Source organism: Oryctolagus cuniculus, chromosome 18 (genome assembly GCF_964237555.1).
Source record: "Oryctolagus cuniculus chromosome 18, mOryCun1.1, whole genome shotgun sequence".
In the NCBI taxonomy this organism is placed as follows: domain Eukaryota; kingdom Metazoa; phylum Chordata; class Mammalia; order Lagomorpha; family Leporidae; genus Oryctolagus; species Oryctolagus cuniculus.
The window spans coordinates 13,269,391-13,296,913 of NC_091449.1; the positions used below are offsets into that span (position 1 = coordinate 13,269,391).

Below are 27,523 nucleotides of genomic sequence, written 5' to 3' on the forward strand. Positions count from 1 at the left end.
GCAGGCACGCACGACCGTGGCGTTCCCAGCTGTCTGTCAGGAACCTTCTTTCTCGGATGGCGCTACCTGTGTGCATGCTGTCCTGTGCACCTTGCTGCCTCCCCGGTCCTCCACGTGTGCAGCCCCCGCGGTAGGAGGCGCGGCTGGGCGGGACTCCCGGTCCTGAGGACCAGGCTGCCCTGGACGCGGAGGCGGGGAGAGGCGCTCAGGACCTCAGGCGCCCGCGTGCACCCGCCCCACGGCCCGGACCGCTGGGCCCGGGGACGCCGCTCGCTCACAGCACTGGCGGCGAACGTGCAGTCGCTGGGAGGGCCCGGACCGCTGGGCCTTGAGCAGCCTGGGGAACTCCGCAAGGGAAGGGAAGCCCCGCCCCAGCCTCTGAGTGTCTGAGAAGAGGTTGTTTCCGAAGTCGAGGCCGGGGGATGCACAGAATGACCCGAGGGAATTCCCCCGAGCTCAGGCTCAAGTCTCTCATGTGGGGTTCAGGACGGGAGACAGGTGTTCTTTAGGGGGAGGAGGCGGGCCGCGAAGCTTATTTTGACACATTTCCTGGAGAGGCTCTGCAGCACAAACAGTCGGCGCTCAAACTTCCCGGCCACACTCAAGATGGCAACTGCCCGACCACGCCCCCAACGGCGGATCCCGGGGCCGGGGCTTGGGAGAGGCTACGGAGAGATGTCCATCACGGCATTGCCCCGCCCCCGAGGACAGCGAGCACCAATCGGCCGCGTGCAGGGCGGGGGCAAGGCCAGGGGAGGAGCCTGCTGTTGTCCCAGCAACGGCCAGGGAGCCTGAGGCGAGGGCGGTCGCGGAGGTTCGCGCCTTAGCGCCCTTGCTGTCAGGGAGGTCCCACGGGAGGCGCGAGGCCGGCGTCGCTGGCGCCCGCGAAGAGGACGGAGTCGGCCCAGAACCAGCATCCGGCTGCCGCATTCGCTCCCACTAGCCGTTAAGCTCTGTGAGGTAGGAGTGACGCATGCGCAACGAGTAGGGGCGGGGCCGAGGTGTTCGGAGGCGGGCCTCGATTCAATACGCATGCGTCGTCGAGCCTGTGGCGGGGCTATCAGCCGCGGGGAGGCGGAGCTTTGATGGCTGTGGGTGGAGCTCTCGGCCCCTTAGCGGGACTTAGCCAGGTCAGGAAGAGGTTTAAGGAGGGCATAGTTAGGCACCGGTTCCCAAGTCTAGGGCTACTCCCCCCATCTCCCGGGGAGACAGAGTCGGTGGATAACTCTGCATCCTCAGAGGGTTGACAAAACCAGGTTGGTGGCCTTCTGCCCCTTGCTTGGGCCTCAGTTTCCCTACTCAGAGCTGATTGTTTCTTTTCCCTCCCAGCGCCATGGCTGAGGTGCACGTGATCGGGCAGATCATGGGGGCCACCGGGTTCTCGGAAAGTAGCCTCTTCTGCAAGTGGGGCATCCACACAGGTATTCCCCCCAGGCCTGGTCACTGCCCACCAAGACCCCGCGCTCTCCCTGGACCCTCCGCCCCACCCCGGGTCCTCCTCTCCCCATGGGCTTTCAGCACTCCCGGCCCTGGCCAAGGCTGGCCGCGTGAGGCCCGCACTTCCTTCCTGCCCCGTCTCCGGGGACCCTGGCTCCCACCCTCGGCATGCATGGCCATTGACGATGATGGGCTAGGGGGAGACCCCATCCACACGCTTCATGTCAGAGCGCTCCTGTTAACTCCACTTGCTGCCTTGGGGGTGTGTCCTGGGATCCTCCCCAGCTTTCTCGTTCTTTGACTAGCAGCCTCCATTTATTGAGTTCTTACTGTAAAGTAGAAGTTTGCACCCCAGACTTACAGAGGAGAGGCCACATCCTGTCGTCAGAATGCCTTTCGCTCTGAGAAGGCAGCAATCATCCAAGTCCACACGGCCCAGCAGGGACTTGGAGACCCAGTGTTTCTGTAGGTCTGCATGGAGGCCAGACCTTGTAGAGGTGCAGTGTGATGGCCAGGGTCATAGGCAGCCACATCTGGGTTCAGATACTAAGTCCCCATGTATGTATCTGTGGCCTCTGGACTTGACCTCTCCAGCCCTCGGTCTCCTTGTCTGAGAGGAACGGCACGGTGTGGATAGCAGCTGAGAGGCGGTGTGGCGTCGAGGTTAGGAGCACAGACTGCCTGGGTCCTAACCAGGTGTTTATGTTTTTTAAGGTTTATTTATCTATTTGAAAGGCAGAGTTACAGAGGCTGAGGCAGAGAGAGAGAGAGAGAGAGAGAGAGAGTCTTCCATTCGCTGGTTCATCCCTCAAATGGCTGCAACGGCCAGAGCTGAGCGAATTTGGAACCAGGAGTTGTTGGGTCTCCCACGTGGGTGCAGGGGCCCAAGCACTTGGGCCATCTTCTCCTGCTTTCCCAGGCCATAGTAGAGAGCTGGATCGGAAGTGGAGCAGCTGGGGCTCAAATGGGGCCCATGTGGGAAGCTGGCACCGTAGACAGCCTCTTATTAATAGGTGACGTTAGGGCCTTGTTTGTGCGTCTGCTTCCTTGTGTGCACATGGGAGCAGTAACAACGTGTGCCTCGCGGATCTTTGCCAGGCCTAGGGGAGCATGCGCAGCACGCAGAGCAGGGCTGGCTGGTGCTGTGTGCCTGGCTCGCGGGTGACTCCGACAGGGTCCCATTAGTGAAGCCCAGGCACGTGGCTGCCCAGCCCCAGTAACAACCTATGAGGTAGACGTGGCTGCGTCTCGGGCTTGGGTCCCTTGGACCTGACTTGGATGGGTGAAGTCGCAGGATCAGAGTCGGGCTCAGGAGTCAGACTCCATGTCTACCCGGGACCCCAGCACTCACCTGCTCTGTGATCCCGGGCTGCTGTCCTTTTCTTGGGGCTGTTTAAGTAATCTTGTGTCTACGCAGCCTGACTCAGGGCTTCCCTCACCAAGGCCAGAGGGAGTCATGCTTGGCTTTTATTATCGCAGGTGGCTTTGGGGCATTGAATCCAGCAGGGAGCTCAGAGACAGTGGCCGAGGGGCCTGGTCGCTGCAGTTGGACATTTTACAGACTTCTGCGCTTGGGGATCTTTGGGTGCTGTGGTCACTGCTGTATCCCCAGAGTGGAGAACAGGCTTGGCATACCCTAGGTGCTCAATAAATGTTCATGGAATAATTAACCAAGTGACTTCCTTCTCAGAGCCTGTTTCTGTACTTGGAAAATGGTAATCATAGCACACATAGCTTCTAGGGTCACTTAATTGTCCCAAAAAATATGTATCGACCACCTTCTGTATACCACGCACTGGGGATCCCGCCATGTGCATGGGCCAAGCTCTCCTGAAGCTCATTCTACGAGCGTCAGACACTATATAAGCCGCTGAAGAAACTTAACTCAGTGATTTCCAGTGGCGACAGTGCTGGGGAGAGAGAGAGGCAATGGCTATAGAGGGCGGGTGTTTAGCTCGGGGTTAGGACCTGCACATCCCGCCGCACACCTGGCTGCTGGCTTAGCTCCCTGCTAATGCCAGCCCTGGCAGGCAGCAGGGATGGCCTAAGTGACTGGGTTCCTCCCGCTTACGTAGGAGACATGGGTTGTGTTCCCAGCTCCCAGCTTCAGGGTGGCCCGGTCCCGGCTGTTCCAGGCGTTTCAGGGAGTAAACCTGTGCGTGGGAGCTCTCTGTTTATCGCTCTACCTCTCAAATACTAGATACAAATATTTTTAAAAGGAAAAGAAATGGGTGCTGGGATAGTTTTGGATAGGACAGTCAGAGAGAGCCGCAATGAAAAGGAGGCGCCTCAGCTGAGCCCAGAAGATGAGCAAAAAGCCGGGAATGGGGCCTTCTGGGAGCAGAACTTTCCAAACAGGGAAGTCAGTGCAAAGGCCCTGAGGTAGGGGGACAGACATACAGAAATGGGACCAGTGAGGCCCACGGGTGGTGTGGGAGGGGACTGTGCGGGCAGTGAGTTCAGAAAGGGGGGCAGGTGCCAGGCCATGCGGTGCCCTGTGGGCCACGCAGGAGAGTCTGCCGTGGGGGAGGTAGGAGTCCTGCCGGGCAGCAGAAGGCACTGCCCAAGCACTTAGCCCAGTGTATCCCTTGGTGCATTTTCCCACGGTTATCTGGCCCCACAAGAGGGACTGGGTGCCCATGAGTCCATCTCAGTCCTCGGGGACCCCCAGGGGGGAGAGATGGTAGTAAAGTGAGATTGAACTGGCACCCACACTCACAGACTTCTGAGGAATGTGTCTTGTTTGCCCCTTTCACAGATGGGGAGATTGAGGCAGAGAATGGTAACTTGCCCCGGGTTGTACAAGTAGGAAGAGGTAGTGGCAGGATTTGAAGGTCAACATTTGCTCCAGAGTCCACACTTTGTAACCCCTACCCACAAACGCCAGGGAGAAGCCACAATGGCATCTCCTGCCCACTTGTCTCTGTCCTGGCTCTCACCACAGGGGCAGCATGGAAGCTCCTGTCAGGTGTGCGGGAGGGCCAAACGCAGGTGGACACCCCCCAGGTAGGGGACATGGCCTACTGGTCCCACCCCATCGACCTGCACTTCGCCACCAAAGGTCTCCAAGGTAGGTTCCAGGCCTTAGCCCGGGGTGTGCTGAGGGGAGGCGGCCAGTAGCCCCAAAGCTGCTGGGACTGGAACAAGCCTTGTGGGTCCCTTTCCTAGCCACGCCTGGCCCTGCAGAGGCTGAGCTGACCCTCCCCAGGCCGGCTCTGTTGGGGACCCCAGGCTGGGGGCCTGAGGTGGAGGCCAGGGAAGGTGGGTTCCCAGGAACAGGGAAGCAGCCTTCCTTAAAGAGAGAAACCAGGTCTTCAATAAGGGGGAAGCTGGGAGGGCCTCTGTGAATTAGAGACAGGGAGGCCAGGGCTGGCCGCTGTGCTTCAGCAAGGCTCCTCCCTTGAACGAGTGCTGCTCACGGGGAAACCAGCAGAGTGGAGGAGAGGAGTGGCATCAGAAAACCTGGTGGAAAGTGCGGGCCACAGGGTGGGCACCTGGCTCTGAGGTTTGGGTGCTGCTTGGGATACCTGCACCCCACATCCAGTCGTGGGTTTGAGTGCCAGTGCTACTTCTTTTTTTCTTTTCTTTCTTTTTTTTTTTTTTTTTAAGATTTATTTATTTAAAAGGCAGAGTTACAGAGAGGCAGAGGAAGAGAGAGAGAGAGAGAGGTCTTCCATCCACTGGTTCACTCCCCAGATGGCCACAACAGCCAGAGCTGCACCGATCCAAAGCCAGGAGCCAGGAGCTTCTTCCAGGTCTCCCACTCGGGTGCAAGGGCCCAAGCACTTGGGCCATCTTCCACTGCTTTCCCAGGCCACAGCAGAGAGCTGGATCGGAAGTGGTGCAGGACTCAACCAGCGCCCATATGGGATACTGGCACTGCAGGCAGCGGCTTTACCCACTGTGCCACTGCGCCAGCCCCCAGCTCTACTTCTGGTCCAGCTTCCTGCTGGTGTGCACCCTGGAGAGCACCAGGTAATGGCCACTCGCATGGGAGACCCCTATTGAGATCCAAGCTCCTGGTTTTGTTCTGGCCCAGCCCACGCTGTTGCTGGCATCTGAGGAGTGAACCCTTGGGTGGGCGATCCCTCTCTGTGTTTCCTTCTCTGTGTCAGGGGCCCTGGAGTGTGCCATTCCAGCACTATGTAACCGGCATCTCCTGAGAGCCCGCTCTGTGCCTGTTGCTGTCCTCAGACGGCTGACCATGCCATGTGGGTGGCACAGCCCAGGGTGGGCAAGGCAACCTGCAACCTCCTCCCACAGGAGGAGCCCCACCTTGTCAGTGCGATCAGAGAGGGCTTCCTGGAGGGGACATTGCAACTTTGCCGTGAAAAGCTGGTAGGCGCTAATAAGGCAGCAGGATGTAAGAGGGCTGGGTGTGGAAGGCTCAAAGGGCATTTTGTGGACTAAGGGAGAGTGAGAGGGTGGCGGGGTGGGGGTGGGGGGCGCGGGTGACAGCCCCAGGAGCTGAGGCACGTTTTACGTTTAAAGGATCTTTTTGGGGCTGGCATTTAACCTAGCAGCTAAGACGCCGGCATTCCATACAGCGCCGGGGCTTGATACCAGCTCCAGTTCCCGGCTCCGACTTCCTGCTAAGGCGCACTCTGGGAGGCTAGCAGGAGAGGCCCAGACTGCGTTCCCAGCCTTCTGTCCAGCCTAGGCAAGGCCCAGTCTGAGCCATTTTGTGGGCACTGGGGAGTGAAGGATGAGAGCACTCTGTGTGGTATCTTTGCTCAATAGTAAAGATTTTTTTTTTTTTTTTTTTTTTTGGACAGGCAGAGTTAGTGAGAGAGAGAGAGAGAGAGAAAGGTCTTCCTTCCATTGGTTCACCCCCCAAATGGCCACTATGGCTAGTGCGCCGATCCGAAGGCAGGAGCCAGGTGCTTCTCATGATCTCCCATGGGGTGCAGGGCCCAAGCACTTGGGCCATCCTCCACTGCCCTCCCGGGCCACAGCAGAGCAACCGGGACAGAATCCGGCGCCCCAACCGGGACTAGAACCCTGGGTGCCGGCGCCGCAGATGGAGGATTAGCCAAGTGAGCCATGGCACCGGCTGGTAGTAAAGACATTTAAAAAGGAGAGGGGGGGGGGGGGAGGGGAGAGCGCCTCCTGGCTGCCATGTGGGTGATGGAGGGTAAGGCAGGCAGCTGTCCTTTCAACTCTTTGGCTTCCAGTCCCCGGTGCTGGCATCATCTTTGTTTTCTTTCTTTTCAAAAAATATTTATTTTATTTGAAAGGCAGAGCAACAGAGAAGAGAAAGAGAAAGAGATCTTTCCTCTGCTGGTTCACTCCTCAAATGGCCCAACAGCCCAGGCTGGGCCAGCCAGAGGAGCCAGTAGCCCAGAACTCCCTCTGGGTCTCCCACGGGGGTGGCAGCACTTGGACCACTCTCGCTGTTTCCCCTGGCACAGGAGCCAGGCGCTGGATCAGACATGGAGTAGCTGAGACTTGAACTGGCACTCTTACATAGGATGCTCACATCCCAGGCGGTGGCTTAACCTGTCTGCCCCGGTGCCAGCCCCCTTGCCAGCCTTTCTTATCTGGACTAGCTCGGCAGCCGTTTCTCTGGTGCCTCCGTGGTCTGCGCCCACATGCAGCCAGAGGTACCCTGTGGAACCCGAGTCAGGTCATCATCCAGTATGGTTCCCATCCTGGGACAGAAGCCGGAACCCCACCCAGCATCACAGGCCCTGCACCACCCGCCTGTCACCTCCTCTCTCATCCAGCAACACCGGCCCCACCAGGCCCACTCCCGTCTCGGGGCCCTTACACTCACTGTGGCCTCGGGCTGTGGTCTTTCCTCCCTCATGGCCCACCTGGGCCGCTCCCCGCCCCCGCCAGCACTTGCACGGTCACCCTCTCCGTGAGGCCTCCTCCATCTCCTCCTCTCCAAACTGCCCCTCACCCCCACCCTGCCCAGCTCTGTTTCCCTGCAGAGCGGTTATCACCATCTGACATACCCTGCAATTTGCTTATTTACTGTGTTCCTCGTCTAGGATGTCAGCTTCACGAGGAGGAATTCTTGTCTGCTGTGCTCAGCTTCTAGAACTGGGCCCACACAGAGGAGGGGCTCCGAGTGGGGGGAAGAGGACAAGGGGCTGGGTCTCCAAGGGCCCGGACTGTCAGCCCGAGGAGGCGAGCGGTACTCGGAGGACACTGGCAGCCTATGGGATGGGAGAAATACGCTGCCAGGTGGCTCTGAGCTGCCCGTGGGCATTGCGGCACAGAGGGGATTGCGACTGCTTGGGACGCCCACAGCCCCTGTCGGAGTGCTTGGCTCCTGTGTGAGCTTCTCTGTGCCTCTCAGCTCCCTGCTAGTGTGTCTGGGAGGCAGTGGGCGGCAGCCCAAGTGCTCAGCTTCCTGTCACCCAAAAAGGACACTCAGCCCTGGCTGTTGTGGCCATTTGGGGAGTGAGTCAGCTGACAGAGGAGTTTTCTGTCTCCCCTGGCTCTGTCACTCTGCCTTTCAAGTGTGTGTGTGTGTGTGTGTGTCCCTAAGAAAGCAAAAAGAGGCTCTGAACCCAGTGAGGGTGTGGGGGCCATGGGGAGGGAAGGCAGCTGATGTCCAGGACGCGGCCCTAGGTGCTCACCTAGAACTGGAGGAGCAGTGGGCTGCCCCTCCACGGGGCACGTAGGAGGCAGCCACACAGAGGGAAGCCAGCCCGTGTCGGATCTGGAACGTTGAGGAGGTTGGACTTTATACCGTGGGCACCCCGGAACAGTGGAAGGGTTTTGAGCAGAGAAGTAAGAGATGTAGAAAGACCCCTTTAACTGCTGCATGGACATGGATCAGAGATGGGGTTCAGAGAGGGGGCTGAGGCAGAACCCCAGGGAGCAAAGTGTCTGGCCTACGGTCTCCAGTGGGTGTCCGGGAGGGGCGATCTAGAAGCAGGAGTCTGGGCCCAACGCACCTTCCTTTCCCCTCCTCCTTTCCTCCAGGTTGGCCCCGGCTCCATCTCCAGGTGTGGTCCCAGGATGGCTTTGGCCGCTGCCAGCTTGAAGGCTATGGCTTTTGCCATGTGCCCAGCAGCCCCGGGACCCACCAGCTGCAGTGCCCCACGTGGCGGCCCCTGGGCAGCTGGCGGGAGCAGCTGGCGCGGGTCTTTGTGGGCGGTGGGCCGCAGCTGCTGCACGGGGACACCATCTACAGCGGGGCTGACCGCTACCGCCTGCACACAGCCGCGGGTGGCACTGTGCACCTGGAGCTTGGCCTGCTGCTGCGCCACTTCGACCGCTACGGTGTTGAGTGCTGAGGCTCTGCCCGAGCTGTCACCGGCATCCACACCCCTGCGCGGCCAGCGAGGGTCAGGATGGCGCGGAGGTCAGCATCGGGGGCCCCAGAGACTTGTCTGCAGCCAAGGCATGGGACGACTTCGGTCCTTGCCAGGACCTCCAGGCCTGTAACTGCCCCTTGCTGCCCAGTTTCTGTCTCTGTAAAATGGGGCAGGAAGGATGCCAGCACCCGGGGGTTGGGTGAGAAGGGGCTACTTAGCACCCGGGCAGGGTTCAATAAAGGTGGGTGCAACTTATAGGTACCAGTGCCTTCGTGACCCCCTTCTTGTGCCCCCCTCACCTGCTGCCCTCTTTCCTCGGGCCCCCATCCTGTGCCCTAGCCCCTCACCCTTCCAGTTCTGAGACACCCCTCGCCCTAGTCCCCCCCTCCCAGTGTCCCCTCCCTGCCAGGTCTCTCACCGCGCATGGCCCCACTGTGATGGTGCATCTCAGGCACCGCTTTGGTAGCACTCAGCCGCCAGGAGGCAGCACCCCTTTCCCGTTCGCGGGGCGGAGCCGGGTGCCCGCCCCCCCAGGGCAGAAGGGACCCCCCTCGGAGCCCGCCCACTCGAGATCAGGACGGTGGCCCGCCCGTCCGCTCGCCCGCCCTGCCCCCTGGAGGCTTCCCCCGCCCCACGCGCTTCCTGGGTGGGGCCGGGGCGGCTTCAAAACCCCCCGCCGCCCTGGCCGGTCCCCGCCGACGCCGCCCTTCGCGCCCCGGTCCGTCCCCCTCCCTCCTCCCGCCGCGGATCCGCCAGACAGCGAGGCCCCCGACCGGGGGCAGGGGGGACGCCCCCTCCGGGGCACCCCCCCGGCTCGGAGCTGCCCGCGGGCAGAGCCTGGGCCCCGAGCGCAGCTGAGCGGAGGAAGGAGCCGCCGAGGAGCAGCCCGAGGCCACAGTCTGAGAAGAGCCGCCCCCGCCGCCGCCGCCGCCGCCGCCGCCGCCGCCGCCGCCGCCACTGCGGGGAGGAGGGGGAGGAGGAGCGGGAGGAGGGACGAGCTGGTTGGGAGAAGAGGAAAAAAGTTTTGAGACTTTTCCGCTGCGGCTGGGAGCCGGAGGCTCGGGGACCGCTTGGCGCGGCGCTGGCCCAGGGGGAGGCAGGACTTGGGGACCCCAGGCCGCCCCTTTCCTCACCGCCTCGGACGCTTGCTCCCTCGCTGCCTCCTACACAGCGACCCCCGTTCCGGACCAGCCCTCCGAGCCTCGGACCCTTTCTCCCGCGAAGGCTTTGCCCCAGCCTCAGGCTCACCTTCTGCCCGTCTCCTGAACCCCGAGCATCCTAGGACCTTCCCTCCTCTGGGGACGGGTCTCAGCCCTGCTCCAGCTCCCCTACTCAAGACCACCCACCTTCTGGTAGTAGAACTCGCCTGTCTCCGTTTCTTTCGTGGGATACCGAGACACCCTGGCCACAGCCTCCCCTCCACCCCTGCTTCTGTCTTCCTGAGGGCCTCAACTTTTCCCTGAGACCCTCCTCCCTTACCCCGGGAGACCCTCAGCCCCTTCAGGGGCGGGGCCTCCCCATCCCACCCCAGCCCTGTTCGCGCTCTCGGCAGTGCCGGGGTGCGCCGCCTCCCCCATGCCGCCCTCCGGGCTACGGCTGCTTCTGCCGCTGCTGCTGCTGCCGCTGCTGTGGCTCCTAGTGTTGACGCCCGGCCGGCCGGCCGCGGGACTGTCCACCTGCAAGACCATCGACATGGAGCTGGTGAAGCGGAAGCGCATCGAGGCCATCCGCGGCCAGATCCTGTCCAAACTGCGGCTCGCCAGTCCCCCGAGCCAGGGGGAGGTGCCGCCCGGTCCGCTTCCCGAGGCCGTGCTCGCCCTGTACAACAGCACCCGCGACCGGGTGGCCGGGGAGAGCGCCGAGCCGGAGCCGGAGCCCGAGGCCGACTACTACGCCAAGGAGGTCACCCGCGTGCTAATGGTGGACAGCAACAACAGTGAGCTCCGAGGGACGGGGACCCGGGAGGGGGCCCCCAGGGGGCGCCGGAGCGCAGGGGTCAGGGAGGAAATTACCCGCGGAGGACACAGCGGGAGGAAGGGGACCCCTGGGTGCACAGGGAACGTGGGGGAGGGCGTGTCCTAAAGACGAGGGCGCTGAGCTCCCCGACCCTCAGGGACTGGTCCTGGAACAGTGCGCCAAGTGCACGGGACCCGCGGGGGCGAGGGAGGTCCCGGGGGACACAGGCAATGGGGTAGAAGCCGTTCCCTCCGCAGGGCCCGTGGAATGCGGGGGTCGCGGGGTGGGAGCTGCAGAGAGGGGTGCTCTGTGGGTAGAGGCTGAGCCCCTAGTTTGTGGGTAAGGGAGCCAATGAGAAAGCTGGGCAGAATTGGGGGTCACGAAACAGAAAGACGGAAGGAGCAAAAGCGAACAGCAGCAAAGTGCCAGGAGCGTGGACCTGCTTCCAGGGCGCACAGGACACGCAGGACTGCAGGGGTCGTGGCAAAGAGGCGGTGGTCTGCGTGACGGGTGCGGGCATGGGACGCGAGGCCGGCGGTGGGAGGAGGAGGCTGACGGGAGAGGAGCGGAGACCCGGAGCGCGTGCCCAGGGTGCGTGCAGAGGGTCGCGCGTGCTTGCAGCCGGAGTGAAGGCACAGAGCAGGGAATCCCAGGAACCAGGACTCCTGAGTCGGGGAAGGGGCTTCCGGAGAGGGGAGGGGCGTGGGAAAGGTGTGTTGGGATGGGGCAGAGGGGAGGTGGCGGTGCTCTGGGCGCTGAGCCGCGAAACCCGCTCGCTGTGGGATGGGAGGGGCCGGACGAGGAGTGGAGCGGTTGGGGGGAGGTCTGGGCGGGGGCGCCCGTGCGAGGCCCAGGTGAAAAAAGTGAGCAGGTGGGGGTGAGGCTGCCCCACATGGGTGCCACGCGCGGCGGGGAGGAGCTCGCTTTTCCCGAAGAGGAAGGAGGACCCCGCAGGGCTGAAGGCCGGCACTGCGGACCCCGGAGTTGCAGTTCCTCCGGGGAGGCTGGGGAAACCCCAGCGTCCGGCCGCCACCCCTCCTCCCTTCCCTTTCCTTCCCGTGGCCCGGGGGCGGGGATCGCGCGCGGAGCCTGGGGCGAGACGAGGCAGGTCTGTCTCCGCCCTCGCGGCAGCGGCGCGTCCCGCCCCTCTCCCCCCAGCTGTGGGAGGGGTGCCTGTGGGCCCGCCCCGTCGGCGCCCACGCGGGGACCCAGGCTGCCTCGTGGCCTGGGGACTTGGGGTGAATCCCCAGGTTTCACTTTATGTCCTGTGCGGTGGGCTTGGGGGTCCCTGGCTCGCGCCCGCGCCTGATGTGCAGCTGTAGTCCAAAGGCGCCCCTTCCCCACCCACTGGTCCATCTGGCCTCGCTTCCGCTTTCTCCTTCGCCCGCGGTGTGAATTAGTTCACTGAGTTTCTCCTGAGGAGGCCACGTCCTCTTCCCTAAACTCGCGTGTCTCCGCGGGTGTGTCCATCGTGGCCCTCCTATTCCTGTGTGAGCCTCCTTCCCCGGTCTGTCTCTCTCCCTCAGCCCCCTCCCGGCACCCTCCAGCCCTGCCTGGACTTCTCACTTCCTATCCCTCACCCCAGCCTCGCTCTGCCCTTCTCCTGGGGTTTGCTGAGTAACAGCTGGCCAAGAGCAGGCTTATTTGGGGGTGGAGGGGGGAGCAAGGGAAGTGACTCCCTCTGTTTCACAAAATCACTCTAGGGGTCCCAGAGCAGGTGACCCACTGCATGGCCTGCCCCTTCACCTCCAATCCCAAATGATACCCAGACTAGGAATGCTCTTAGTGCCTTCTGCCCCTGTAGCCACTCAGACATAGAATGAACCTCACCTCTCACCAGGTAGGGGAGGAAGCAGTTCACAAGTTCACAAAACCACCAACAGCCTCCCCTTAGCAGGGAGGCCACACAGCTGAGGGGTTAAGGCGCTGCCCTCTCTGGGACCAGGCTGGCTGTTTGAACCCCACTCTGCAACTTCCTAGCTGTGTGACCTTGGGGCACATGGATCTCTGTGTGCCTGTTTCTCCATCTGTTAAATGGATAGAATTACGGTGCCTTCCTCAGGAGCTTGTTGTGAGGTGTAGATATCTTTTTTGTAAAGTACTTTGAACAGCCTCTGGCCTACAGTACATTTTTTTTTTTTTAAAGATTTATTTATTTGAAAGAGGAGAAAGAGAGAGAGAAAGAAATCTTCCATCTGCTAATTCACTCTCCAAATGGCCACAAGGGCTAGAGCTGGGACGGTTTCCCGCCAGGAGACTCGCATGTGGGTGCAGGGACCCAAGGACTTGAGTCACCTGCTACTGTTTTCCCAGGCTCCTCAGCAGGGAGCAAGATCTGAAGTGAAGCAGCGGGGACTTGAACCAGTGTGAGTGTCTTTACCCACTGTGCCACAATGCTGGCCCCAAAACAAGGCTCAGCAGGCTGGTGACTGAGTTGCAGGTGTAGCCCGTGTGCCCGCCCTCCGCAATCCTGATTGGCTGTGCGCCCGCTCTGTCAGGGCTTCCTCTGGGTGGTCTCTGTCTCCCACCTGGTCCTGCAGTAGTTTCTGCTCTTACAGATGAGGATCTGGCTCAGCGGGAGGACCCCTCCCCTCCAGGGTTCCCCAGGGCCGCAGTCAGGAGCCCCTGAGTGGAAGGCACAGAGCTGGACGCTGCTGTTGAGGTTCAGAGGGACAGAGCCTCAGGGTCAGGGGGAGTGAGTGCCCCAGGTCACACAGCACAGAGGCAGCAGGGGCTCTTCCTGACCCCAGGCTCTCCCCATGACCCCTCCTCTTGCAGTGCAATCCACATCTGAGCTGGGGGCCTGGGACAAGGGAGCCACACAGCCACTCCCTGGTGGGGCAGATGGAGGCCTCAGGTAGACAGAGTGGTCAGGACCCATGGTGCAGGGCAGGGAGCCCACCCAAAGGGACCCTGGGCCCCAAGGTCACACAGCTGACAAGTGTCAGAGTCCAACTCCAACCCGGGCTGCAGCTCTGGGCCCTGGCCCTCAGAGTAGGGGTGCCCCTGCTCCTTCCACCCCTGCCAAAGCCCTGACTCCTCTGTCTGCTCCTCCCAACTAGAAATCTACAAAAAATACAAAGAAAGCCGGCACAGCGTCTATATGCTGTTTAACACGTCAGAGCTCCGGGAAGCAGTGCCCGAGCCCGTGTTGCTGTCCAGGGCAGAGCTGCGCCTGCAGAGGCTCAAGTTACAGCAGGAGCAGCACGTGGAGCTGTACCAGGTGAGGAGGGAGCCTGAGCTGTGGCCAGGTGGGGTGGAAGGCTGCTGGCCGCAGGGTCCTCATAGACGGCCCTGGGAGGGGGAGGAGCACAGACCGGGGACTCCTGGGCCTCTGTTGAACTTCGCACTCTGCCAGGGTTTTCAAATGCTTGGAAGGCTGGGGTCTTAGGAGTTGGGTCCTGAAGAAGTCAGGACTCTGGGAAGTTGGAATCTCTGGACAGGATGAGGCTCCAGAAGTGTTCTGTCCAGTACGGTGGCTGCCAGTCACATTTAACTTGATTAAAATTGAAACTGATTAACATTAAATATTTCCAGTACTTATAGTAATGTGGGTAGTAGCTGCTACTTTGTCATTTTCTTTTTTTTTTAAAGATTTATTTATTTATTTGAAATTCAGAGTTATACATAGAGAGAAGGAGTGGCAGAGAGAGAGAGAGAGAGAGAGAGAGAGAGAGAGAATCTTCTATCTGCTAGTTCACTCCCCAGTTGACTACAACGGCCGGAACTGTGCCAATCAGGAATCAGGAGCTTCTTCTGGGTCTCCCAGAAGGAGAAGGGTGAAGGGGCCCAAGCACTTGGGCCATCTTCCACTGCTTTCCCAGGCCATAGCAGAGAGCTGGATCGGAAGTGCTGCAGCTGGGACTCAAACCAGCACCCATACGGGATGCTGGCACCACAGGCGGAGGCTTTACCTGCTACGCCACAGCGCCAGCCTCTGTCATTCATTTTCTTTGAGGGTTTTCTTTTTAAGATTAACTATATGAAAGGCAGAGTTACAGAAAGTGTGAGAGATATAGTCAGGATAGAGAGATCTTCCATCTGCTAGTTCCTGCCCCACATGGCCAAAACGACTAGGCTGGGGAGCGTGGAACTCCATCCCAGTTTCCTATGTGGGAGGCAGGGTCCAGATACTTGGGCCATCTTCTGATGCTTTCCCAGGCACATTAGCAGGGTGCTAGATCAGAAGTGGAGCAGCCAGGGTTTGAACAAGTCTCAGATGGGATACTGGCATTACAGGCTGTAGCTTAACCCACTGCACCACAACTCCAGCCTGAATTCCTCTTTTTATTTTTTATTTATGTATTTGAGAGACAGACAGGTTGAGTTCCCACCTGCTGGTTCACTCCCCAAATGCCTACCATGGCCAGGGCTGTGCCAGGACAAAAAAGGCAGCTGAAAACTCAGTCCAGGTCTCCCACGTGGGAGGCAGGGGCCCAGGTACTTGAGCCATCACCCTCCACCTCCCCAGGTCAGCATGAGCAGGAAGCTGGAGTCAGGACATAGAGCCAGGTATCCAACCCAGGCACCCCGCCATGGGAAAGCAGGCCCCTCAGCCTCTAAGCTAAGTAACTGCCCAGCAGCTGCTGTCTGCACAACGATTGTGAAGATTCCGAGGTCTTTGCACGGCACCGCTCTACACGGCGGAGTCTCCAGGCAGTTATCTGCCCTTCTGGAAGGGCTGCAGTTCCTAGATCACTGTCCCAGAGTCTTTGCCATCTGCAGTGTTACACTCGCAGGACCATGGGTGTTAGAGCCTTACAGTGAGACTTGGCCTTGTGTTTGCTTCTTGGAGTCTGAAGACTTCAGCTTCTTGCTATGGCCCCTGGAGGGTGCTGTCTGACACAGGAGGTTGTTTCTTTCCTTGCCATAGGTCACACACCTGGTTTTCTTATTTTAAACTGTTATATTAAAAAAAAAATTGATTCACTGGGGCTGGTGTCATGGTACAGAACTTAAAACCAATGCCTGTGACGCTGGCATCCCACATGGGCACCGATCCAGTCCTGAAGGGTCCACTTCCCATCCAGCTCCTTCCTGGTGTACTTGGAACAACACTGGAGGATGGCCCGAATACCTGGGAGAGTGGGAGGAGGCTCCTGGATTCAGACTGTCCCAGCTCTGGCGGTTGCAACCATTTCAGGAGTGAACCAGCAGATGGAGGATATCGCTGTATGTCTCTCTTGCTCTATGTAACTCTACCTTTTAAATAAACTAATTAAAAAAAAAAAAGCAGAATGATAGATCCATTGAACTGGTTTCCTCCTAAAATGGCCACAATGGCCACGGCTAGGCCAGACAGAATACAGGAGCCTGGAATTACATCCAGGTCTCCCATGTGAGTGGCAGGGGCCCAGCTAGGACCATCCTCTGCAGCCTTTCTAGGTGTAATAGCAGGGAGCTGGATCAGAAGTGGAGCAGCCTGGACTCAAAATGATGCTCCTATGGGATGCCAGAATCCCAGGTTGTGGCATAGCACATGGTGCCAACATGCCAGCCCCAGACTCCTGGATTTGTAGACTTGAGTCTCCTGGGACTGCTCAGGCCCATGGCTGGCCTTCCTGGGCTTTATCAAACACTGGAGCACACAATGACACCTGACTAAGCCTTCAGCTCAGAACCAGGCTGTCACATCTGCCGACTGAACACTCAGCACAGCCCAGGTGCTGGCACCACAGGCTTGGTCTTGCGGGCTGTGCAGGTGGGGAGGGGCCAGCCTCTGGTCAGACCTCAGGCCTCCAAGGGGAATAGCACCCCTCCCCCAACCCCTCAGGGAATCACACTGGGACAGGCAGCCTCTAGGAGCCTTGGCCACTCCTCTCCAGGGTGCTGTTAGAGGTGGAGCCCACAGGTCCCAGTGGGTGTCTAAGGGGCCAGGTCTGGAAGCCACCTGGGGAGCAGGGGTGGCGGTGTGGTCCTTGTGTGGGAGGCGCTGGCAGCATCTCCAGCTTCTCTCTCCCCCGTGCTTTGTCCTCCAGAAATACAGCAACGATTCCTGGCGCTACCTCAGCAACCGGCTGCTGGCCCCAAGCAACACAGCAGAGTGGTTGTCCTTCGATGTCACTGGAGTTGTGAGGCAGTGGCTGAGCCACGGAGGTGAAGATGGCGGGTCTGCCCCACCCCTGCTTCTCCTGGGTTCTGCCCCCACCCCCTGTTGCTGTCAGAGGCACTCAGAGCTGGGAGATGAGTGAGGGATCTGCTCGTGGTTCACCCATGTCCTGAGCACCTGCCTTCTGCCCTGCCCTGTGACAGGTGATGCAGGGGCAACAAGCCTGACCAGGACAGCCTGGTCCTGGCCTGCACTGAGCTCATCATCATCTGGGTGGGTGGTGGGTGGGGGTGGTTAGCTGTGCAGTGATGACCCAGAGTGGCCATGCTGGGATGAGGAGCCCAAAGGGAGTGGCTGGCCCAGCCTAGGTTCGGGGAGGGCTTCCTGGAGGAGGACGTTTCTGAGCTGATGTTGGAGGGCTGAGTAAAATCTGGAAGGAAGCAGTGAGGGGCCGCGTGTTCTGGGCAGGGAGCAGCCTGTGCAAAGGCCCTGAGAGCAGGCAGAGCCGGGCACAGTGCATCTGCCCAGGAAAGGACTGGGCCACTCCTCTCCCTCGCTGAGTCCACAGTGCCCAGGGGTCCCTCCTAGTCATGCACACATCCCAGGACTCCCCTCAGGCTCCTGTCCTGGGCCCCGCCCTGTGTGGGAGGCTGGGGGACACAGTGGGGAGCAGGACAGCCCTGGGTCCTGCCCTCCTGGGGTCCACTTCCCTCTGCACTTAGCAGTTCCTGCCAAAGCCCCGGCAGGCAGCAGTGACCTGGAAGGACCAAGGCTGTGAATGGGGAGGCAAAGGCAGAGGGGTTGGGGTGAGGGTGGGGAAGCCCCCATTGCTGTGTGGGCCCAGAGCAGGCACCCAAGCTCATCTGGGGGCCAGGAGGGCTCCCTGGAGGAGGGTGATTGTGTGGAGACTCACAGGAGAATTCGTTAGGCCAGGTGCAGTGAGGGCGCCCTGGGCCAGAGAGGGCACCTGGCAGGATCTCCCATTTCTGCGTCGCTCTCTGTGCAAGCACACAGCCCAGGGCCCGCAGGCAGGAGGAGCTTAGAAACCATCACTCACTCATTCCAGTCGCCTTTATCCCACATGTGCCCTCGGGAAAGCCCCAGGCTGAGCTTTGGCTCCCAGCCTTGGCCACCTGTGTGACCGAGGGCAGGTCTCGTCCTTTCTCTATGTCAGCTGCTAGGCCTGTCAGATGGACAGTGGGGGGGGGGATTACAGGGACAGCACACAGGGAGGGGTTAGGTCAGGGCACCCAGTACCTGTGGGCTTTGTTTTTTTACAGATGAGTACTGGGGATGGAGAGATGTCCATCTGCTGGGTCACTCCCAAATATTCCTAAGATGCTTGTTTCTTTGTTTAAAGATTTGTTTATAAAAGCCAGACTTACAGAGAGATTGGGAGAGAGAGACAAGAGCGAGGGAGAGAGATCTTCCACCTGCTTGTTCTCCCCTGAAATGGCTGCAATGACTGGCTGAGCCAAGTTAAGCCAGGACCTTGGAACTCCATCAGGGTCTCCACATGGGTGGCAGGGCCCCAAGCACTTAGGCCATCTTCTGCTGCTTTCCCAGGCAGATAACAGGGAGCTGGCCGGAGTGGAAGTACAGGTGGGTGGTACTATGGTGGAGTGGGTTAAGCTGCTGCCTGTCATGCTGGCTTCCCAGTTGGGCACCTGTTTCATTCCCGCTGCTCCACTTCTGATCCTGCTCCCTGCTTATGTGCCCCTGAAAGCAGGGACAATGCACCAACGGGGGAGAGCCCAGTGACGCTCCTCGCTTCAGCCTCGGTGCTGGCCACTGTGGCCATCTGAGGAAAGAACCAGCAGATGGAAGATCTGTGTATCTCCCCCTTTTCTTTTCTGTACCTCTGTCTTTCAAATAAATTAGTAAAACAAAAACAAGTCTAGTAGCTGGTACCGAAACTGGTGATTGGGATGCCAGCATTGCCGTCGGTAGCTTAACCTGCTGCACACCACCACCAGCTCCCAGGTATTTCTTTTTTTGAGTCTGTGGGCCAGGCCCAACTGGGAAAAAAAAAATAAGGGTCTCTATCTGAAGTATCCTTTCTACTGAGAGAAATAAATAGCCAAACACCAATGAAAGAGGTCACATGCTATGGAGAAAACAAGGTGATGTCATGGTCCGGGAGGGTGTGCATCCTGCAGGGCTCTCTGAGGAGGTGACGTAGGCTGAGACTCGAAGGGGACACTGCTGGCAAAGCAAAGAGCTGAGCACCATGGTGGGGGTGGTGGGAGGGGCAGGGGAGGGCTGTCCAGGCAGGAGGAGCCCCCTGGAGTTTGCTCCTCCTTCCCCTTCCTCCAGGGTCTGGCTGGGCCTCCCACTCAGACTGCCTTCCCTCTCCCCACTCCCACAGAGGAAATAGAGGGCTTCCGCCTCAGCGCCCACTGTTCCTGTGACAACAAAGATAATGTCCTCCAAGTGGACATCAACGGTGAGTTCTCAACCTTGGCCCAGTCCATCCCCGGATGTGATCTCTCTGTGCCTATGTGTGCTCGTGTGTGTGTCCCCCTCCCCAACCTGCCCAGTGCCACTAGGCATCCATCTAAGAGCCCCCATCCAAACAGGGATCAGTTCCGGCCGTCGAGGTGACCTGGCCACCATTCACAGCATGAACCGACCCTTCCTGCTCCTCATGGCCACCCCTCTGGAACGGGCTCAACATCTACACAGTTCCCGGCACCGCCGAGCCCTGGACACCAACTACTGCTTCAGGTGAACATGGCGGTCTCTGACTGTGGCCCTCCGGGCTGCGCCCCTGGCTGAGCCACACTCAGCTGGGCTTCTCTTTAGCCTGAGGGTCGGGACCTGGCAGCTGGGTTGGGACCTGGGAGGCCTAGAACGTGGGGCCCGGGCCCCTTCCTGGTGCAGTGCAGCAGTCGGAGGCTGTCAGGATGTGGGCACGGGAACTGGAATGCGGTGTGGCAAGGCTGCCTTGCTGGGGGCTTCTGAGTGTCTGGGGCTGGAGTTCTAGAATGCTGGGTGAGCGTCTGTGACTGGGAGCAAGGCCGCTGGAGTCGAGGAGGCTGCCTGCTGGGAGCCTAGAGGGAGGAGACTGTGCGTTTTGGGTTCCCACACCCTGGGCAGATCAGAGCCCCCAGTGCTGGCCCTGGCGTTGGGACATTAGGCTCCCAGGGCTGGCACCTGGGCTGAAATGGGAGCCCTGGCTGGGTGTGGAGGAAGTGGGGATGCTGACTGCCCAGGGCAGGATGCGGGCTCAGCCAGGGAGTGCGGGGCCTGGCAGGTGGCAGGCTGGGCCTCGTGTGCTGGCTGCGCGTGGCGGGAGGCTGCATGGGAGGGTGGAACGTGGGGTCCTGGAAGGCCTGGCGCCTGGCGAGCTGGGACGCGGGAAGGGCGTCTTGGAGCTGGAGCGCGGGGACCTCACAGCCCAGTCAGCTGGGGCCCAGGTCCCTGGAGTTCACTTAGAATGTGAGGGCCGAGCGGGGAGTCGCAGCCCACCCCTCCCCCAGGAGAATCTGTGGTGCTGTCCGGGCTTTCTTTCATGGCGTCCCCGGCTGGACGTCGCCCCTTGTCCAGGGCTCTTCCAGCACCAGATCTCACACCTGGGCTAGGACCCCCAGGGAGTGAGGGGCTGCGGTCCTGAGCGCCCTGGACTCTGGGAGGCAAAACAGGAGCTCAGCGGCGAGGGCGCTGCCCGGAGTCAGACCTGGACCTGCTCAGGGCTCTGGGCCACGGGGACGCAGGCTGCGGAATCTAGACCTGGGAGCCCGATCCAGGGGGCACCCACACACACACGTACCAGGGAATCCAGAAAGTTGATTTGGAATTGGAATTAAAAACCTGTAATTATTTTGGTGCAAAAAGATTTCATATCTAATCACAGTTTTTATAATATACATTTTCCCTGTATTATGAAAAAAGTTTGTATCAAAAATTACTTTGCCCCTAAATGAGTATATATAAATACTCTCAAGCTGGCATTGGGGTGTTGCAGGTAAAGCTGCCGCCTGCAATGCCTGCATCCCATATGGGTGCCTATTCAGTCCCAGCTGCTCCAGTTCCTGTGCAGCTCCCTGCTGAGTGTCTGGGAAAGCAGGGAAAGAGGCCTAAGTGTTTGGTCCCCAGCACCCACATGGCAATCCTGGTTGAAGCTCCTGTCTCTGGCCTGGCCCAGCCCTAGGCACTGTGGCCATTTGGGGAGTGACCAACCAGATGGAAGATCTCTTTCTCTGTCCTTCTCTGTCTCTGTAACTGCCTTCAAATAAAATAAAATAAACCTTTAAAATAAATGTAGTCATATGTAAGACATTATAACTATACAGAAATATTAATATTTGCATGTTGGCAATTTATATAAATATATAGAAAGATATATCCACTTACATTACTAAGTGGATATTATATATTATATATATAATACATAATTATAAAATATACTATAAGTATATAGACATTTTACATAATAGATATATAACGTATTGCGGCGCCGGCACCCCGGGTTCTAGTCCCGGTTGGGGCGCCGGATTCTGTCCCGGTTGCCCCTCTTCCAGGCCAGCTCTCTGCTGTGGCCAGGGAGTGCAGTGGAGGATGGCCCAAGTGCTTGGGCCCTGCACCCACATGGGAGACCAGGAGAAGCACCTGCCTCCTGGCTTCAGATCAGTGCAGTGCGCCGGCTGCGGCGGCCATTGGAGGGTGAACCAACGGCAAAGGAAGACCTTTCTGTCTCTCTCTCTCAGTGTCCACTCTGCCTGTCCAAAAAAAAAAAAAAAGATATATAACATAGATCATATGTATATATATGCATGTTATATAACAAATATATAGTCATGTTACATAACAATATACATATGCATGTTATATAACAAATATTAAATATAATATACATTATATAAACATGATTATGTATTCATAGATGCATATAATAGATGTAAATATATTATATGCATAAATACATACACAGACATTACCTACAAAATGGACATTATATACACATATCTGCTTTATATAAACAGACATATATATCTACACAAACTGCATACAGACAATACCGATGAGCGGGTGTCTCACAGACGGAGAAGCGCGGCTCCGGGAACTCTAGGAGGAGCCCAGGAGAGGCACCGCCCCTCTCAAGGCCTAGCCCGCGGCCGGCTCTTTCTCCGTCCAAACGTCCCAGCAGAGGACGGAGGAGCCCGCCGGGGACGCCTGGACGCCGACGGGACCCCGCAGAGCCCCTCTCGCGGCTCCGGCCGGGCTCCGCAGCCCCCGCTCCCCCAGCCCAGCCCGCGCGGGCGCCCCGGGCTCTGGAACCTTCCGCGGGGCAGGAAGTGGGCGGGCACAGGGTCACGTGGGCGGCGGCGCCTGCGCAGAGCGCCCGCACCCCAGCGTCGCCAAGCGAAGCTCTGGGAGGCCTGCGGGGAGCTCCAGGACTCCCGGGTGTCGGAGGTTGGCTTGGGCCAGACTGGGAGCGTCTGTGCCAGCATCCGCACCCGAAACCCGGCGTTCAGCTCAGAGCTGCTGTCGGCCTGTGTGTCGTGAGCCTGCGTGGGCTGAGGTTTTCACGCTCGCTCAGCTTCCCACGGGCTCCGCGGGTGTGCTGACCCTGTCTGCTAGTGGAGTGAATCACGGGCCCTGGAGGCCACAGGCCTGGCCACGTCCTGGACGGGTTCCGGGAGCACTTCCGGGTCAGCTGGGGCGGGGTCACGGCGGCCGCTGCTGAGGGTCTCCCGCCAGCTGTCCGCGCCTGGCTGCTGCTGCCCAGGGACCCCGTGGAGGACCCCGGACGTGGAGAGGGGTCACGGACGGTCCAGGGCTCAGGCCGTCAGAGCCGTGGCCGCCCCGCCCTGGACAGGAAAGCCATCTCTGGCAAACACGTGTGCGGCCCCCTCAGGCTGGAGGCCGACCGCCTGAACGTTTTCCCGGAGCATGCGCACCGCCGCCCCGTCCTGGACTCCCGAAGTCTCGGTCTCTGACCCCGCTCCTTGGACGGATGCAGAGTCCGGGCCTCCGGTCTCTTCCGCCTTCTGGGGTCGTGACTCTCAGGCCTCGTGTGGCCCTAGAAGTTCCCGTCGTGGCCGCCGCATCCTGCACATCCACGCTGGACAGACGGGGCCCCGGCTCCCAGGGGTAGCAGAGCCCGCGGAGAAGCCGGCCCGGCCGGGTGCGTGAGCAAACAGCAGCTTCCTTCGATCTGCAAAGGAAAGACAATAAGGCCTGGCTCGCGGGGTCTCGAAATTCAGGTCAGGCTCTTTGGGTAGTTTTTTCATTTCTTTGTTTTTAAGATTTTCCTTGAGTCCGCTGGGTCACTCCCCAGATGGCAACAAAAGCCAGAAGCTTCCTACAGGCCTCCTCGGATGCCTTCCCAGGCACACGAGCAGGGTGCTGGATTGGAAGTGGAGCAGCTGGGATTCGAACCGGCAGCCATATGGGATGCCTGAGCCAGAGACAGTGGCTTAACCTGCTAAGCGACGGCACCAGCCCCATGGGTGATTTTTTTTTTTTTTTTTAAGGTTTGTTTATAGTTCTGGCTGCTCTCCTTCCAATCTAACTCCCTGGTAGTGTGCTTAGGAAAGCCGCAGCAGATGACCCAGTGCCTGGGACCCTGCGCCCACGTGGGAGACCCTGAAGAAGCTCCTGGCCGTTGTGGCCATTTGAGGAGTGACCCAGTGGATGGAAAATCATTCTTTCTCTACTCCTCTGCCACCCTGCCTTTCAAATGAAGTGTTTATTTTCTTTGATAGCCTGACAGAGGGGGAGAGACAGACAGAGATGTTCCATCCCCAAATGGCTGCAATGGCTTGGGCTGGGCCAGACCGGAGCCGGGCGCTCCTTCTGAGTCTCCGAAGCATGCGGGAGCCTAAGTACTTGGTCCATCAGCCGCTGCCGCCCGGTATGTGCGGGAGCAGGAAGCTGGAATGAGAACTTGGATCTCAGCCCACTGATACCGGAAGTGGACAGTCTCCTCGGCGTCTTAACCACCGTGCCCAGTGCTGCCCCTGAGTGTTCTTGCTCTGTGGTTGGTTGAGTCCGTGGATGCAGACCCCGTGGGGGGCGGGGCACAGTCCCTGCACATGGACCAGGGCCAGTGAGGCCACCCAGAGGCCGTCTTCACTTGGGTCCGGGCTGTGTCCTCTTTCACAGAGTCTGCAGGACTCTCGTGCCTGTCACCGTGTTCTTTTCTGTTTTGCCCAAATGGAAGCCTTTTTGGTTTTGTTTTTTTCAGGAACATAGGAAGTCTATGTTTTCTTTTGTTTGTTCTTATTCTAAAAGCCAGGAACACCCACCACTGAGAATGTGGGAGATACAGAAGGATGTCGTCACACGGAAAATGTCACTGATGCCATTTTTAAAAAGGGTGTATATACTGCTTTATTTTAAAATCAGAGAGACAGATCTTCCATCTGCTGGTTCTCTCCTTCAGTGCCTTCAACAGGTGGGACTGCGCCAGGCTGAAGCCAGAACTCAGTCCGGGTCTCCCCCATGGGTGGCACGAGCCCGAGCACTGGAGCCTCCCAGGTGCATAGTAGGGCACTGTGTTGGAAGCGCAGTAGTGGGGACTTGAACCCAGGCACTGGGCTGTGGGACCTGGGCATCCCAAGCAGGGGCTTAACCCACTGTGCTTCAACGCCCACCCCTACTCACAGCAACTTAATAGTCTTCCTGCCGGTCCTGTGCATAGCAGATTTGGAGTGCCCTGTGCCTGCCCCTTTGCATGGTGTTCCCTGTGCAAGACACCGATGTGAAATATAAAATGCCGTCGGCTCCCCGTGAGCCCCCGTCACTGGGCTCCCGGGCCCTCTCGGCCCTGGCTGCCTGGGCTGGCACATAAAGCTCCCCAGGGGAGCTTGGAGCTTGTGCGGAGCCTGGCACAGAAACCCTGAGTCCAGAATGGTGGAGTCTCAGACTCCACTGTTCTCCAGCTGGTTTTTTTTTTTTTTTTTTTAATCATAATATAGTGGCAGACATTTGGTGCATTTGGTGTAGCGGTTAAGAGGCTGCTGTTAAGATGTCCCTTGGGACATGCCCATCCCATGTGAACGCCAGTTTGAGTCCCGGCCACTCTGCTTCCAATCTAGCTCACTGTTAATGTGCCTGGGAAAGCAGTAGAAGATACGATAGCCCACGTGTTTGGGACCCTGCCAGTCACCTGGGAGACCCAGATCGAGTTCCTGACTCCTGGCTTCTGCTTGGCCCAGACCACGCTGTGAGGACTGAACCAGAAGATGGGACCTCCCTCCCCCATTTTCTCTCTCTTTCCCTCCCTCCCTCCCTCCCTCTTTTTTATTTTTTAGAGATTTATTTACATATTTATTTAAAAGAGTTGCCGAGAGGCAGAGGGAGAGAGAAGATCTTCCATCCTCTGGTTCACTCCCCCAGTGACTATAGCAACCAGAGCTGGGACACAACAAAGCTAAGAGCCTGAAACTCCATCCGGGTCTCCCACATGGAAACAGGAGCCCAGGCACTTGGTTCATCTCCCACTGCTTTCCCAGGCACATCAGCAGGGAGCTGGTGGCGAAGTGGAACAGCCAGGGCTCAAACCAGCACCCCTATACTGAAGCCACTGCGCCACAGCGCTGGCCCGTGCCTGCCTTTCAGATAAGTAGGATGTAAAGCCCCATAGTACATCGGTCACCGAGTGCCTGCAGCGTTTGCTGAGCTGCCGTAGGACGTGGCACTGGAATACAGCAGTGGGCCAGACAGACTCCCATCCTCGCAGGAGACAGAAATCTGAAGGAGCAGCTGTGTCAGGCTCTAAGAAGGAGCTGCATCAGATGCACGTACGGGAGCTCTCTTCCTGTTCTGATTGAGGCAGGGTTTGCTTGTGCACAGAAGCAGTGAACACAAGCTCCAGAACTCTCCACCTTCAGCAAGGTGTGCCCGCCTCAGATTTGGGCAAGTGTTCTGTGCTTTGTTGCACTGGAGGGAAGCCCAACCGCAAGCGTGATAGTGCGGATGGGAGGGCCGTGCAGGGCTCTGGGAGAGCGGGACGTTCGTCCCTGTATCTGCGGCTTACTGAGCACCTGTGCATGCCACGCACTGTTGGTGGAGGTTAAGGGATCCGAGCGGTAGGACATTCGACCAAGGTTGGATGAATTGACGGAGCCAGGAGTGGGTGTGTGTGGGAAAAGCAAGCCAGGCAGCGGGAACAGCAAGTGCCGTGGCCTGGTGGCAGGTCTGTGCTGGGAGGACAGAGGTGCTGCTGCCGTGGCAATGTGGTGAGGGTGGCCGGAGAGGGAGCTGAGGCAGGCAGGCCCGGCAGCTCCTGTGGCATGGGGTGAGGGCTCGGCTGTTTGCCCTGAGCGAGGCAGAGCCATGTTTGGAGCACAGGCGTGACCTTACAGCTTACGGCAGGTGGCCCTGGAGGCAGGGATTCTCTGTGGTCTTGGTTGTACTCTGTCCCCAGCAGATCCCAGTCGGCACTTCTGGCACAAAGGGACACATCGGGAATGGGCAGCTGCATTTTTTAAAAGTAAGATGTGTTTATTTGAAAGGTGGAGCAGAAAGAAGTCTTCCATCACTCTCCAGATGGCCACAACGGCCACGGCTGGGCTAGATGGGAGCCAGGAGCTGCATCCGGGTCTCCCACGTGGGTGGCAGGGGTCCAAGTACTTGAGCCGCCTTCTGCTGGTCTTGCAGGTGCATCAGCAGGGAGCTGGATGGGAAGTGGAGCAGCCAGGATGCTTGTGCTGCAGGCGGCGGCTTAACCCGCTAAGCCACAGCACGGCTGCTTCCCCTCCCAGAGGGTGGCTTGTTTGGAATGCTGTGTGACATTGGCAGTGCTTGATTACTGGAAGTGCTTAGTAGGTGTTCGCGGTGTGTTACTGTTTGTCCTCGCTGCTGTCATCACGGAGCTTGCCAGGGAGAAGGGAGTGGGGGCAACTTCAGGCCGCACACAGCGGGGGAGGGGAGAGCCCCCGAGGGCAGCCCCTCTCAGCTCCTGATGTGTGCGCCTGCCCGCAGCTCCACAGAGAAGAACTGCTGTGTGCGGCAGCTGTACATTGACTTCCGCAAGGACCTGGGCTGGAAGTGGATCCACGAGCCCAAGGGCTACCACGCCAACTTCTGCCTGGGACCCTGCCCCTACATCTGGAGCCTGGACACCCAGTACAGCAAGGTGGGTCTGGCCCACTGGGTTGGGGGCTGGGGCCCCAGGAGAGGAGAGAGAGAAAGAGGTGAAAGCAGAGTGGGGAAGGGGAGACGGGGACGGAGGAGCAAGGGAGAGACACAGAGCCAGGGCCTGAGCAGAGGGGACAGAGGGACACCCAGAAAGCTGGAGGAACAGGGATGGGTGGAGGGGAGAGAGGCAGGGAGAAGTGGGGAGACAGAATGGGGGAGAAGGCGGCAGGACAAAGAAGCAGAGACCACACAGGCGAGAGTCAGCAGACACAGAGATGGAGGAAGAAAAGCCAGAAAGGTGGGGAGAGGCTGGCTGCGCTGGGGCATGGGGTGGGGAGGGGGCTGTGGGGGCGTCCCCCTCCCCACACTCCCTGAGGTCTGACCTTGGCCCTGACGCTGAGCCACCCGCAGGTCCTGGCCCTGTACAACCAGCACAACCCGGGCGCGTCGGCAGCGCCGTGCTGTGTGCCACAGGCGCTGGAGCCACTGCCCATCGTGTACTACGTGGGCCGCAAGCCCAAGGTGGAGCAGCTGTCCAACATGATCGTGCGCTCCTGCAAGTGCAGCTGAGGCTCCCCCCACCCCCTAACCCCTCCACCCCCCACCCCCGCCCCGGCAGGCCCGGCCCCACCCTACCCCGCCTCGCCCCCGGGCCGGGGCAGTATTTAAGGACACCTGTGCCCAAGCCCACCTGCGGGCTATTAAAGGTGAAAGAGGA

General features: G+C 59.3%; 2 protein-coding genes across 3 annotated transcripts; both read left to right on the plus strand.

Moving 5' to 3' along the window:
• Window positions 1-732: 732 nt before the first annotated feature.
• Window positions 733-8,972, plus strand: B9D2 (B9 domain containing 2). 2 transcript variants are annotated; one of them, XM_008249703.4, is made up of 4 exons: window positions 733-960; window positions 1,330-1,421; window positions 4,382-4,507; window positions 8,377-8,972. In XM_008249703.4, exons 2-4 carry the CDS (start codon window positions 1,334-1,336, stop codon window positions 8,688-8,690), a joined length of 528 nt encoding a protein of 175 aa, XP_008247925.1. In that variant the 5' UTR covers window positions 733-960; window positions 1,330-1,333; the 3' UTR covers window positions 8,691-8,972. The 2 variants fall into 2 exon arrangements, with proteins under 2 accessions (XP_008247925.1, XP_002722357.1); XM_002722311.5 differs by lacking the exon at window positions 733-960 and adding an exon at window positions 1,035-1,256.
• Window positions 8,973-9,359: 387 nt separating this feature from the next.
• Window positions 9,360-27,523, plus strand: TGFB1 (transforming growth factor beta-1 proprotein). The gene is made up of 7 exons (XM_070062176.1): window positions 9,360-10,647; window positions 13,730-13,890; window positions 16,646-16,763; window positions 19,085-19,162; window positions 19,296-19,443; window positions 26,650-26,803; window positions 27,217-27,523. Exons 1-7 carry the CDS (start codon window positions 10,287-10,289, stop codon window positions 27,373-27,375), a joined length of 1,179 nt encoding a protein of 392 aa, XP_069918277.1. The 5' UTR covers window positions 9,360-10,286; the 3' UTR covers window positions 27,376-27,523.

What these genes read in the sequence shown, in the direction of transcription:
- B9D2 (XM_008249703.4), top strand. Translation starts at nt 1,334, where the DNA reads ATGGCTGAGGTGCACGTGATCGGGCAGATCATGGGGGCCACCGGGTTC. An exon ending in CAAGTGGGGCATCCACACAG is followed by an intron (nt 1,422 to 4,381) that starts GTATTCCCCCCA and finishes CTCTCACCACAG; the next exon opens with GGGCAGCATGGAAGCTCCTG. An exon ending in CGCCACCAAAGGTCTCCAAG is followed by an intron (nt 4,508 to 8,376) that starts GTAGGTTCCAGG and finishes CCTTTCCTCCAG; the next exon opens with GTTGGCCCCGGCTCCATCTC.
- TGFB1 (XM_070062176.1), top strand. Translation starts at nt 10,287, where the DNA reads ATGCCGCCCTCCGGGCTACGGCTGCTTCTGCCGCTGCTGCTGCTGCCG. An exon ending in AGCACGTGGAGCTGTACCAG is followed by an intron (nt 13,891 to 16,645) that starts GTGAGGAGGGAG and finishes TTTGTCCTCCAG; the next exon opens with AAATACAGCAACGATTCCTG. An exon ending in CCTCCAAGTGGACATCAACG is followed by an intron (nt 19,163 to 19,295) that starts GTGAGTTCTCAA and finishes CCATCCAAACAG; the next exon opens with GGATCAGTTCCGGCCGTCGA.